The following is a 12,720-nucleotide window of genomic DNA, read 5'->3' as shown; positions in this document are numbered from 1 at the left end:
TGCTCTGTCCCAGAGATGAAAACTACATTACAAGGAGGTTTAGATTATCTGCTTGATATTTTCCTATGTAAAAAATATATATCTATATCTATATCTATATCTATACACATACACACACACACCGACACCGACCTACTATGTGTCCTGCCTGTCACTGGATGGCCATGCCCATTTCAAGCTGTCATAAATTGTTTTACAGTATCACCCGCCTAGCTACCAGGCTGAACTCCAATCAGCATAAAGTTTCACAATGCATTTATCACACGAGCCCACACAACTGATAGATTTTGAGAGATCTTCATGCACACACACACAAGCAAAACTGGGAAAGTCTGCATAAGATCCCTGGATGGTATCCATATCAATACCTTGGTTGTGATTTTGTGCTATAGTGTTACAAAATGTTACTGTCCGAGAAACCTGGGCTAAGTGTATGAGAGCTCTCTGTGTTGTTTCTGACACTGTGTGTGCAATTGTTATTGTGAAACAATAAAAGTTTCAATTAAAGAAGGTATAAAACCACTCACGGCCAGCCCTTGATATGCCTTTAATATGGGGGGGAAGGACATACGTATTAAGAAAGTAAACCGTAGGGAGGCCTGGCTAGCTCGGTCACTGGAGCATGCGACTCTCGATCCTGGGTTTGTGAGTTTGAAACCCATGTTCTGTATAGAGATTAAAGGTAAGTAATAAGCAAAATAAAAATGGTAACTCATTAAATGCTAACTGCATAATAGCATAATAGGTATTGTGATAAACATTTTATTAAGAATTTAATCTTCACAACACTCTGTGAGGCATTATTATTATTATGATTATTTCTGTTTTCTGTTTTAGACAAGGAAACTGGGCCTAGGAGAGCTTAAGTAGTTTTTCCCAGAGTCACAGAATCAGAAAGTAGAAAGGCAGGACCCAAACTCAGGTCCAGAGCCAGCTACCCTACCTTATACCTTATTTGCATAAGAATGCTGTGTTTTGGTGAAAAGAGAAATCATAATAAGGGAGGAGGACTGTGCTGCAGGGGTGCGGTGCAACTTGAAGTACCTTGCAGGATCTTGGCCTTGAAAGATGAGAGGAGCTGAGCTGGCAACAAGCCAAGTGAGGGCATTCCAGGCAAGAAGACAGAAGAAACACCACACGTCTGAGAGAATGCTTCATCTTCCAGATAAAGAAACCAGTGTGTTTGTCTGCTTTGCCACTCAGAGGTAGATGGAAACAGTATGGTAGAGGGTCTTGAATGCTAGGGGGATGTCGTAAGGTCCTCCTGGGTCTAGCCAGCGATCTGGGAAAGGCACTGATGAGGCCAAGGTTATATGTGAATCGCCAGCATTCACAAGGGACCCTAAGTGCAAGGTGTTTACAGTTTAGTACAAAGTAATCCATTGCCAGGCCCAAAGAGCAATGGGAAGCAGTTTGGTAATGGGAAAATTGGTATGTAAAGGGAACCAAAGAAAATATTTATGACATCAAAGGCCATAAAGTGGTTGAAACCAGTGATCATCATGGAATTAATGGAATTAAATCTCGTCCCATATGGCTACTTATTCTTTCCATTCTTGAGTGCCTACTATGTGGCCAGCATGATTCCAAGGACTTGGGATTTCTCTGTGAACGAAATACAGTGACCAAAACCCCCTGCCGTCAAGGAGCTCACTCACCTTCTTGCTTAGTGCTGACTCCTGATCAGGAAGATTCTTAACTCTCAAAACCGAAGATTGTACTTTCATACTGTACACTTGAGATCCCATGACCCCACAGAGAAATGCAAATCTCTCTGGGGTGCATCTGGGCATCGATGGAGAAGGGCAGACACAGTGCTTAAGAGTGAGGATGATCTTACCCCCGTGTGGCTAGAAGGAAACTTAAGCCGGGCAGGTCATCAGGTCTTTGCCTCTGAATTGGATCGTAAGACAAGAGCCAAACCAAGGTGAGGGATTGGCGGTGTGATCCTTGAAGATGATTCAAGTTAGCCCGGGATACCCTCTCTGTTTTCCACTCGCAAACTGGAATTAACTTTGGAATCTTCCATAAATGGAGAGAGACTGGGGGCTTTCCAATCCCAGCCTGGGTAAATACTGTTTCCACACAAATCAGCACAAGATGGCCTTACCTTGTAAAAGCAGGAGGGGAAGACAGGAAGTAAATACTCCCGGAGACCTCTGTGTAGGCTATAATATTTGGTTCTTTCCTTGTTCTTAAAATGCAGACTGAGGGGTATGGACTTTTCCTCAGAATGCTAAAAGCAATATACACATGGAGACAAACTACTAAAAGATAAGCTGATGGCCACTGTTTCTACAAAAGGGCACCTAAAGGTAAGTGCACCAGCCAAGAGTCAAGAGTGGGGAGATCCATCATTATTACCCCCGACCAAGGATTTTTAACCATTTCGAATTTTAAGTTCCCAATCCCTCAAGTGTCTGAGAATAAATATTTAAAATGTCTTTTTTACTTACTTATCAAAAAATTCACCAATTTTTTTTTCTAGCAGTATTTTTAAAAAGTCTGATTTAGCTCCCAGGGACCTTCTCATGGTTTTGTGTCACATTTATAATGGTATTTAGCCCTTTGTTGTAAATCTGGCTTCTATCTTGTATGGATGTAAGGGACTGGGGCATCTCCCACAGTTAGACAGTAACTTTCTGCATGGATAAAAGAATCTGCTCTCACTGTGCCCCTGGCCCTGGGGAAGAATTTTCCTGCTTTCGTTAAGCGAAGGGGGGGTGGTGGTAAAAAATGCCACAGATACAGAGCTCCCATCTCTAACTTCAGGCTGCATAGAACCGCCCCTGAATCTACAACTTCCATTCACGTTTCTGGTCGCCCTTGAGTGCGAGGCTGGCTCTGTTACTGAGCACAGCATAGTGAAGGACAGTCCTACCACCTGCAGAATCGGAGCTCTCAGAAGAGGTGCCTTTATGGGTCTGAGGTACTTGCTGGAGTCGAGCCAGAAAACACAAAACCCACCTCAGACCCGGAGCCGACAGCTGGAGGAGTGAGTGTGTGTGCATGTGTAAGCGAGAGCCCCACAAGAACTTTGATGGAGACAAGAATGTGCACGAGACAGACTGCAGTCCCCGAGATGCCCATTTTTTTAAGCTGCGTGGAGCTTGCTGTCACCAAGACTCCCAATCTCAGAATTCAGTTTAGGGCACAAGCAGAGGATGACAAAGGGGGCTCCTTCCTTTAGTTCCTCTCTTTGTCTGCAGCTGAGGAAGCCTGAAATTGCCTCCCGCCATGGTGGGTCTAACACTAACATTGTCACCAGCTGCCTCCTCTCCAAGTGTCGCTTTACCCGCTCACCCCCGTCACCTTTCATCATGAAGATAATCTGCCCAATGAAATGCTCAATGTGGAGAAACAACGGAAACAAGGTACTTAGTTGAGCCAGGAAGAGCATTTTATGAATAGAAAAGAAAATGCTATGCCTACTGACATGAAAAAATTAACACTGCAACTTCATTTTGTATTAATCTTTGGCTAAACCATCTCCATAAACTTATCCTGGACATCCCCATCTGTGGGCCTTGGCATGTGATCACCCCAGTGGTAGGTGTTAAACAACCAAATAGCATAAAGTTGGTTCTCTTGCAAAAAATAAAGTATAAGTGTGACTTTTATGTGGCAAGTTTGGCCGGTGGAGCAGACAATTTGATCAGGAAAAAGTCACCTCAGATCTGGAGATTTTTAGTTCGGTTATCTCCGGACTGGGTCTTTAGAAACCAATGTAGTACATGTTTACATTTTCATAGCTAGAGTTCAGTAACTATGAATGGATTTGAGAATATTTAATTTTTTTTAGAGTCTGTCTCATCTGCAAAAACAGCACGAGGTTCCTACTAATAATTTGGGGGGAGGGAGAACAAAGGTCTGGTAAAAACAATTGAGTAACTTTTCTTAGGTGGTTAGTTACAAATACAAAATTGTGGCCACACAACACAACATCAGTCCAAAGCCCATTTGGGACCCTTTGACATGAAAGAAATTCACATGTGAAACACAATATCTTTTGTGCATTATTCCCATTAATTTAATTCCATCTCTTTCAAATATACCCCCCAATCAGTAATAGGGTGAAACAAATTTATTCCCTGGCAGTATTTTCTTAGCCTCTCTAATACTTTGTGATCTAAGAAAAACAAAACAAACATTCATTCGTTCAAAAATCTACTATGATTTTGGGGCACAGAAAACCGACTCTGTCCACTTTCCCCAGCTCCATGAAACAGATTCCACACATCAATGAGACACACCGAAATCTTTCATTTTACTATAAATTCTGATGAAAACCAATGCTTACCGTTTTCAAAGCGCTCTTGAAAAATGACTAAAGAGAATTGTTTTTTCTTTTAAACTCTTCCCAAAACATTTGCTTGAAAAACGTTCTGAATAGGGACATTGCCTGGTAAAACACATGCAGTCGACAAAATATCAAATTTCTCTTTCCAGCTGTCCAGAATCCCATTAGTGCCTCTTACTCCTATCTGTCTTTTGCTATAATTAGGATGGCTTAGGGTTTATCTGGGCCTTTTTTCAAAACCAGATTTCCTTCCCACCAGCAGCAGCTGTCATTCACAAGTACCCTCACGGTACTGGGAGACTTCTTTTGATTTGCACAGTGGCACAGTGATCATGACTACGAAGGGAAGGGAAACACACACATACACAATCACACACACACACAAATACCTTTCATCTAGTAATTTTTTAAAAAAGGAGTCTTACCCGAGGATGAGCACTCCAGTCTGGAACTCCACCTGTTTCAAACAGGTTCTGGACGGGCATCCCTTCTCCCGCGAAGTCTGAGTAACCTCCTTGGGGGAGTGAGCCCGGGGGAGTTTGCGGGGTTTTTCCTTCTCGCTCTGCTTGGACTGGACTAGCACATTGTCCTGCAGGGAACTGGGAATTGCAGTCAGCTTCTGCTCTGGCCCAAGAACCGTCTCTTTTATCACTCTGGGTTCGTGGGTGCTTAACGGGTTCTTTGGGATAGAAGAGATTAAAGGTGCTTTCTGTTGTACTCGCTTTCAGGTTGGGGCTCAGTTTCTTGGGTTTTCCTCTCATGCTGGGCCGCCTCAGCCTGGCAGGTTTCTCCGAGCCTCTCTCGGTCAACGAACCCTCATCCCCTACTCTTCCCTCGGCTGCGATCTCCAACCACTGGCTCGCCCCTGGCTTTTCTAACTCACCAGACAAGCGCTGCATCGCCGTCTCGATCACTGCTTTATCTGTGTTTAGCAGATTGTCACTGGTGAATTCCTCTCCTGCCTGATGGCTGTCTCTGGTTTCTCTTCGAATTCCTGGATAATCATTTTCAGCGGCCTCGGAAGCAGTGGGTGGTTTATATCTCCCCGGGTCTGTCACCGCAGACGTCGCGTCCCAGTGAGGTCCCAAAGTCAGAATCATCCCCGTTTGCAGGGATGAGGGACTGTGGGTGGAGGCTTGGCCGCTCCTCACCCCCACTTCTGGGGGTTGTGAGTGATAACCGCAGAGGCCAGTGGTGGCCTCCATAGGCCTGATGTCATCCGACACCCAAGATCCACAACCCATTTCACCGAGGAGATGCTCACACCCACCCAGGCAACACGCACGGAATTCCATCTCTTCGTCATCGCTTTCTAATAAAAAAACATGCTCAGTCCCCTGCAGTTTCCTTTGCCAAGCTGCATTAGAGTAATCCGTCATAACGTCGGAACATTCCAGATACTCTAGGTCATCATCTGAAAACTCCTCGGTGCAGGTTAGGCTTATCTCTGGGCAAAGTTCATAGTCACTGTCAGAGTCTTCGCTGGACACCTGTGGGTTGACTTGCTGCTTGATCGCGGCCCTGTCACCTGGGCAGACGGATGCAGTCCCCTCGGACAGCGGCAGGCTGAAGCTGATGTATTTCTGTCCTGTGGGGTCTGCTTGGCCAGAGTCCGAGACTCTCTCCTGAGCGCCATCACTGTGTAAGGCATCCGTCAGCCTCGATCCTTTGGAATGGACTGTCCTGTGGCAATACACATTGCGGTTGGTGGGAATACGACTTAAATTAGAAAAAAGCAGCCCGTCTGCAGCTTCCTCGGCGCCACCCAGATCACGAGCCTCTTCGGTTGGCCTCGTTTCTTTAACATCCAAGGGATTTTCCGAGCTGGAGGCATGAGGGTCACTTCTGGCCTGCAGTGAGCAGGAACAGCTGAATTTGGAGGAGGGGGAATCAGCTGACATGGCAGTACCTGTGGAGACATTTTCCTCCCCCTCACGAGGATGTTCTTTCTCATCAAGCTGATCTGTTTTCTCCTGTGCACATGCCTCTGTTGCATGTCTCCATCCCGTGCCCCGGCCATCTTTCGGGTCAGGAGAGAGCTGTGGGTTCTCTGCTGAGCACTTGACCTCAACAGAAGCAGAGCAGCAAATCATTCCAGAAGAATTTTTAGCTGAGATTTGGTAAACAGCAGCATCATCTGGGCTACAGCTGGGATGAAGAGAATACACAGGTAAGTTTGCCGCATTTGGATGGATATGCCAACCTTCCTCACGTCATGGCACACAGAAAACCCCCATGATTGTTGCTGCACCCTCAAGGGGATCTGTGGTCTCCCCGCAAAGGGGCTTGTGAGCTCCCTGCAAACCAGCTTCTGAGTTCCAGCTGCGCTCACGCTGAGAATCCAGGAAGCTCTGCTCTTTCCCGTAACTTTCCACATGCTTGCCCCAACTTGAAAAATGCTGAGAATTATTCAGATGAATGGGGAAGCATCTGATAGTCTAGTTTTCCTCTTCTCTCCTTTTATTTTAAGTCTTTTTTATGCTATGGGAATTTGAAAAAAATATTATCTGGAGGGAGACCTTGTACACAAACAGCTGAAGAATTCGACCTCATGCAGTGGAACAGCATAAGCAATAGCCCTTCTTAAGCCTGTGCTGAGAAGGCAAGGTTCCTGCCAGGAAGCTGTAAAGGTATCAGGCTGGGATTATGTGTATGAAGAATGGTGCCATTTCTCTACATTTTACATGACTGTGAAGTCCAAGCCCCACCCCACGAGACCCTCTGGCTGGAAACTCATGTCCACATGCCATCCTGACTTCCCTAGATCAAGCCAGGCGTTCGGCTTGGGTCCAGCAGGGAAGAAACTGGATCCTAGATCATGCTGAGCCTGCTCTCCCTGCTCCAGGAGAGACGGTGCTCCTGTGGCCCCTCCCTTTATTGACTCCAGCCTAACAGGCTTTGGTGACCTTTCCCACGAGGGCCTCCCTTCAGGCTCCGCAGTCCCGATAAACACTTGTTACACTTGTTCTAATTTGCACTCATTTATCTCATTGGACCTCAGTGTAGCTATAACATTGCTGGTCTCACTCCACTCATTATCCAGCTCAGAAGTCAATCAGCATTTTTGGAAGGCGGAAGCTATGAGTCTGGCCAGATTTAGAGGTCATATTTAGATATTTATTGACTGGTCTGTGTAAAATGTGCACCAGTATCTAAGCCAGAAGGGTCAGTGTTAGAGACTCAATGGCACAGAGTCTTACTCTCTGTCTTCTCCCTGAAGGCCTCCCTGTGTATCCCCAAGCTCCTATGTGCTCGTAAGCCCTCAATAGTTGGGTGCCTGCTCGCACATGCCTCATTTTTCAAAAATCATAGATTAATTGCAATTTTGTTAATATCTTGGTCTTTAATAATTTGGTTCCCAAGTAGAAGCCAGTCAGGGGTGGCTGAGGCTGACCACCGCTGATCTTTGCGTGTGCCTTGGCCAACAGCATGGGGAGAGCGGAATTCAGGGTCACTTTCTAGAGGAAATAGTACCTGCCCCTCCTGTCGACTTCACAAGGTTATGCTGAAGTTCAAATGAGAAAAATCAATGTGAAGGGGCGTGGCAAAGCAGAAAGTTTATGCCACATATATTCTATAAGAATGTGGAAGTGATAAGTGATATTTACACGATGGGATAGAGACAGGAGCTGACACTGCTATGGCAATCGTAAATGCATCAAATCAATATGTTGTACACCTTAAAACATACGTAATGTTGTATGTCAACTATAACTCAAAACAAAAAAAAAAGATGTGAGAGTGCTAAAACCAGATTACCTCAGGTTCTCAAGAAGTGTGCAGAAGAATCATCAGGAAAATGCTTAAAATTTTTGAAACAGAAACCCATGGGTAAAAGGCCTAAGAATCTGCTTTTAAAAACCCTAAGCAGGAGTGCCAGCGTGGCTCAGTCAACTGAGCATCCGACTCGATTTCAGCTTGGGTTGTGATCTCAGGGTCATGGGATCGAGCCCCATGTTAGGCTCCGTGCTCAGCAGGGAGTCTGCTTCTCCCTGTCCCTCTGTGCCTCCCCCACTCAAATAAATAAATAAATATTTTAAAAAAATATTTTTATTTATTTATTTGACAGAGATCACAAGTAGGCAGAGAGGCAGGCAGAGAGAGAGGAGGAAGCAGGCTCCCCAAGGAGCAGAGAGCCCAACATGGGGTTCGATCCCAGGACCCGAGGATCATGACCTGAGCCGAAGGCAGAGGCTTTAACCCACTGGGCCACCCAGGGGCCCCAAATAAATGAATCTTAAAAAAAAAAAAAAAAGATCCCAAACACATTCTGCTACAAATTGTCCTGGGCCTGCCCTCATCCTCATCCTCATTACTTACACACAGATCTCCTCAATCGAGCTGAATTAAACCTGAATAAAGAGAAAGGGGCCTCTGTTTGATATTCACATGGCCCACACCACTGCCAACTTGCCTCTTCTCCCTTAGCTCTTGGAGACCTGTCCTCAGTTTTGGACTTAAAAGGAGCATAGGACAGTACCATGGTCTAATGGGACATCCCAAGTAATTCTGATTTCCTGATTTATCCAGACCATGATCCCAGTGCCAGAGAAACCACCCACCCTGAAAGCACCAAGACTTATGGAAAAAAACAGAAGGGAAGAGAAGAAAATAAGACAGAGAGACCAAAGGACGAGGTAAGAAAGCATTAAAGGTGGGGAACAGAGATGGTTCTCAAGATCCAAGGAGAGAAAACCAAAGAAATTTTAGGAAAAAATGTGGAGAAAATGATTGAGTTAAATATATTTCACTTCTGAATGACTAAATAAGCGAAGGGGAGAATGTTCGGATTTAGTAACGTACGATTTTATGGAGTATGTGTTTTAGCCGATAAAAGATTTACAAACCATCTTACGTTTACTTAAGAGGAAAAATACAACTGACCTCTCAGAAGTTGATTAGGTAGAATTCTTCTCACTGGCTAATGACCTCTTTTCAGAGACTTATGATTTGTGGTTGACATGTCCTTGATCATTATCTCTAAGCATCTTAAAGAAGAGAGGGAGAAAATTCAGCCACGAGCATGGCATTTGTTGAATGTCCCCGCTAGTGAACAATGTGCGTGCCACTCGCCTGCGTGCAAAACAGAGGGTCGGAGTGGGGGGTGAGTAATTTCCCCGAAGTGACCAAGTTGGTCAGTGGTGGAGGGGGCTAGGAAACCGGAGCCTTCTACTCTGAAGCCAGGCTCGGTATGTCACATTAGAAAACTCACATTCAGAAAAGGGAAGTGGCCAATGTAGAGAGATCATTTTTGCAAATAAAGCATTTCTGTCCTAAGTTTTCATCTTCATTGGCCAACTGACAACATTTGTGACAAGTTCATTCTGGTGCCCAGTATTACGTTGAGTGCCGAGCCAGAGTCAAGGAGACGCGTACCACATCATGTCCAGCCCTAAAATGACTAAAAATTTCCTGGGGGAGACAATCTGAATTTCTGTGAGAACCTTGTGGGTCAGTTCTGTGCTGGGTTGTCCGGTGGCAACTGGAAGAGAAGAGAAGCTCAAAGAGGGGACTCCGGTGGGGGCAGCTGGAAGGGTGTGAGTAGGGTTGGGCTTTAGAATCTGCAAGATGCTGGCAGAGCGAACTGTGTGCCCCACAGTGATTTGACAGGAATGCAAAAGCATCCCGGAAGAAATTCCCCAAATAATTAGTTGCATCCCTCCTTGTGGATCTTTCCTTTTGGCTGAAGGAAACAGCAGCATTCCTCCACCTTGCTGTGAAAGTCTTGCTGGAATCCTCTACGTTCTTTCTAGATTAATCATTTCCATATTAAAGAAAAAGAGCTACATGTGACCTTAAGTGGATAGGGCTTCTTCTGGGCTTGAACCCCCTGGGTTGGTCTAAACCAGAGGTTCTTAAATATTTGAGCAGCAAGAACTCTTTATAGACTCTCAAAAACAACAGAGGACTCGCAAGAATGCTTGTTTACGGGTTATATCTATCAATATTTACCATATTGAAATTAAAACAGAAAAATTGAAAATGTTTATTCATTTAAAAATAACACAAATAAGCTCATTAACATTAGCATAAATAGCATATATGATATATAATAGCATATATATAGGAAAATACCTGTATTTTTCCTAGACAAAGTAAAATTTCCTAAGAGTGGCATTGTTTTATATTTTTTCACACATCTAATATCTGACTTAATAAATGATAGCTTTTTTTAAAAAAATCTGCTTCTGCATTGTGATGTAATAATACATTGTTTTGGTTGAAGTATATGGAGAAAATCTGGCCTTGCACAAATATGTAGTTGGAAAAGGAAAAGTATTTTAATAGTCTTTTCATATGATTGTGGAAAATCTTTGATACTATACCAAGAGTGGTTGCAATGTCGGATTGGAAACCCTATCAGCAAGTTACATAAAGTCCATTGGCTTTGACTGCATTTTACATGCATCTTTACTCAGACGTGATTTTGTAACGTCATATATTGTTCAATTGGAGGAACTTGGTTCATGAGATCTCCTAAACATTAACACACTTCGTTATACATTTTTTTAAAGATTTTATTTATTTATTTGACAGACAAAGATTACAAGTAGGCAGAGAGGCAGGAGAGAGAGAGAGAGGAGGAAGCAGGCTCCCTGCTGAGCAGAGAGCCCAATGTGGGGGCTTGATCCCTGGACCCCGGGATCATGACCTGAGCCGAAGGCAGAGACTTTAACCCACTGAGCCACCCAGGTGCCCCATTATATATTTTTTAAAATCACATTAATTAATATTCCTACTGATAATTTGGAAGTATTGGGAAACTGTCAAGCTTCTGATGAAGGATATAAGTTTTTGAAATTTCTAGTTAGGGAAATAATACAAATATTAATTGATCATAACAATATAAGTTAATTCTGTGCTAAGTTGCTTGGCAGAGCAACTTAAGTGGAAGGGCTGAGGACCTCAGTAAAAGGGCAGAGTAAAGAACTTCTGAAGATTTCTCCTCCATAAAAGCAATAAGAATGCTGGCAAAGTGTATCTGAATCGGCTTTTTCAGGATTCTGAAAGTCAATTGGAAAATCTGAGGAGGGTTTATTCAAGAAAAATGGCTGCATCTCAGGAAAAATAGCAAATTTTCTGGTGGTGTCACTTTCCCTGTCGTACCCCTCATCCTCATCTCCATGGAGTCCGGTAAACCAAGTGTTGACAATCTTGGTGAAAATCAGCAGTCTGGCAGCCACGAGAAGGGGCAGAACTGCAAAGCCCCATTCCCGGGGAATTGTCATCAGACCTGTCCGGTGGCTCCCTGAACAATCACACTCACAGGACTGTCTTTATGTGTTCAGACTCAGAGTTCAACTAGCAGGAACAACCTTCTCCCTGAGACATTTGTTCGGAAAATATTCAGAGCCAACTATTTAACATCATGGCTGCCTGAGGCACTAGATAACTGGTGAGACAAACAACAGGCTAACCAAAAAGATTAAAAGGGAAGGCTAGGGAATGAGATGTCCATAGGGGGCATTGAAAATCTCCAGCATGTTTCTGGGAATCCATGCACAGGTGTATGGCTGTGAGCTTGTCCAGGGATGTATGCATGCTCAGGAAAGACCTGAGAAGACATTAAGCTCTCAACTCTAACTGACCTGAAGGCTCTGTGCTAGCAGGAAGTGAAGGCTAAGATAGAGTTTTCCACTGCTTGGCTAAGTGTTGAAGGCATGCCCCACCATGTGCACAGAGCTCCTCAACAAAAAGTGGGAGACTTACTGGTTCCAGGCATCTAAGGACATCTCCTTCGAAGTTAACCGAGCAGAGACTTCAGTGATCACAAACAACAAAGAATACGGATTTAAAGAATTAGCTCAGAAAAGTCACTAAATGAACAACAACAAATGGTGGGAAAGGGGGAGATCTGCTTTCCAGGGTGGCCACATTATATTGTTTAGAATGTCCAGTCTTTGCAAAACAATTAGAGACATGCAAAGAAAGAATAAAGCATGGCCCATATGGGGCTGGGGGGCAGGGAAGAAGCAAACAATAGAAACCATCTGTGGACATGCTAGATAGAGATTTTAATTAACTATTTTAAGTATGTTCAAAGAACTAAAAGAAGCTATGTCTAAACAATGAAAGGAAAATGTGAGAACAATGTCTCAGTAAAGAGACAGAAATTGTAAATAAGAACTACATGGAAATTTCGAAGCTGAAAAGTATAATGACTGACATGAAAAATTCACTAGAGGGCTCAAGAGCAGAGGTGAGTCTATGAACTTGAAGATGATAGATTGAGATTACCCAGTTTTCAGAGCAGAAAGGAAAAAGAATGGAAAAAAAGTGGACAGAATCTCAGAGACAACATATGTATAAAGGGAGTCCCAGAAGGAGATGAAAGAAGCAGAAAGAATATCTGAAGAAAGTGGAAGTTCATAGTTCAGAGAAGGGACTGCAGTGATAGCTTGAACGCTTGGATTTTTTTT

The 12,720-nt window shown here is 43.9% G+C and overlaps 1 protein-coding gene across 1 annotated transcript in view; it reads right to left on the bottom strand.

The window, feature by feature from the left end:
• ALPK2 (alpha kinase 2) overlaps positions 1-12,720 on the bottom strand; it is a 116,016-nt gene that overhangs the window by 65,198 nt on the left and 38,098 nt on the right. The window contains 1 exon segment of the mRNA XM_032882406.1: positions 4,726-6,448. Within this exon segment, the coding sequence (XP_032738297.1) occupies positions 4,726-6,448 (1,723 nt within the window).

The sequence above is a fragment of the Lontra canadensis genome, unplaced genomic scaffold (assembly GCF_010015895.1).
Source record: "Lontra canadensis isolate GAN:19392208 unplaced genomic scaffold, GSC_riverotter_1.0 scaffold82, whole genome shotgun sequence".
Lineage (NCBI taxonomy): Eukaryota > Metazoa > Chordata > Mammalia > Carnivora > Mustelidae > Lontra > Lontra canadensis.
Note: the sequence above shows the minus strand (reverse complement) of the source record. Positions and strands in the feature narration are given on the sequence as shown.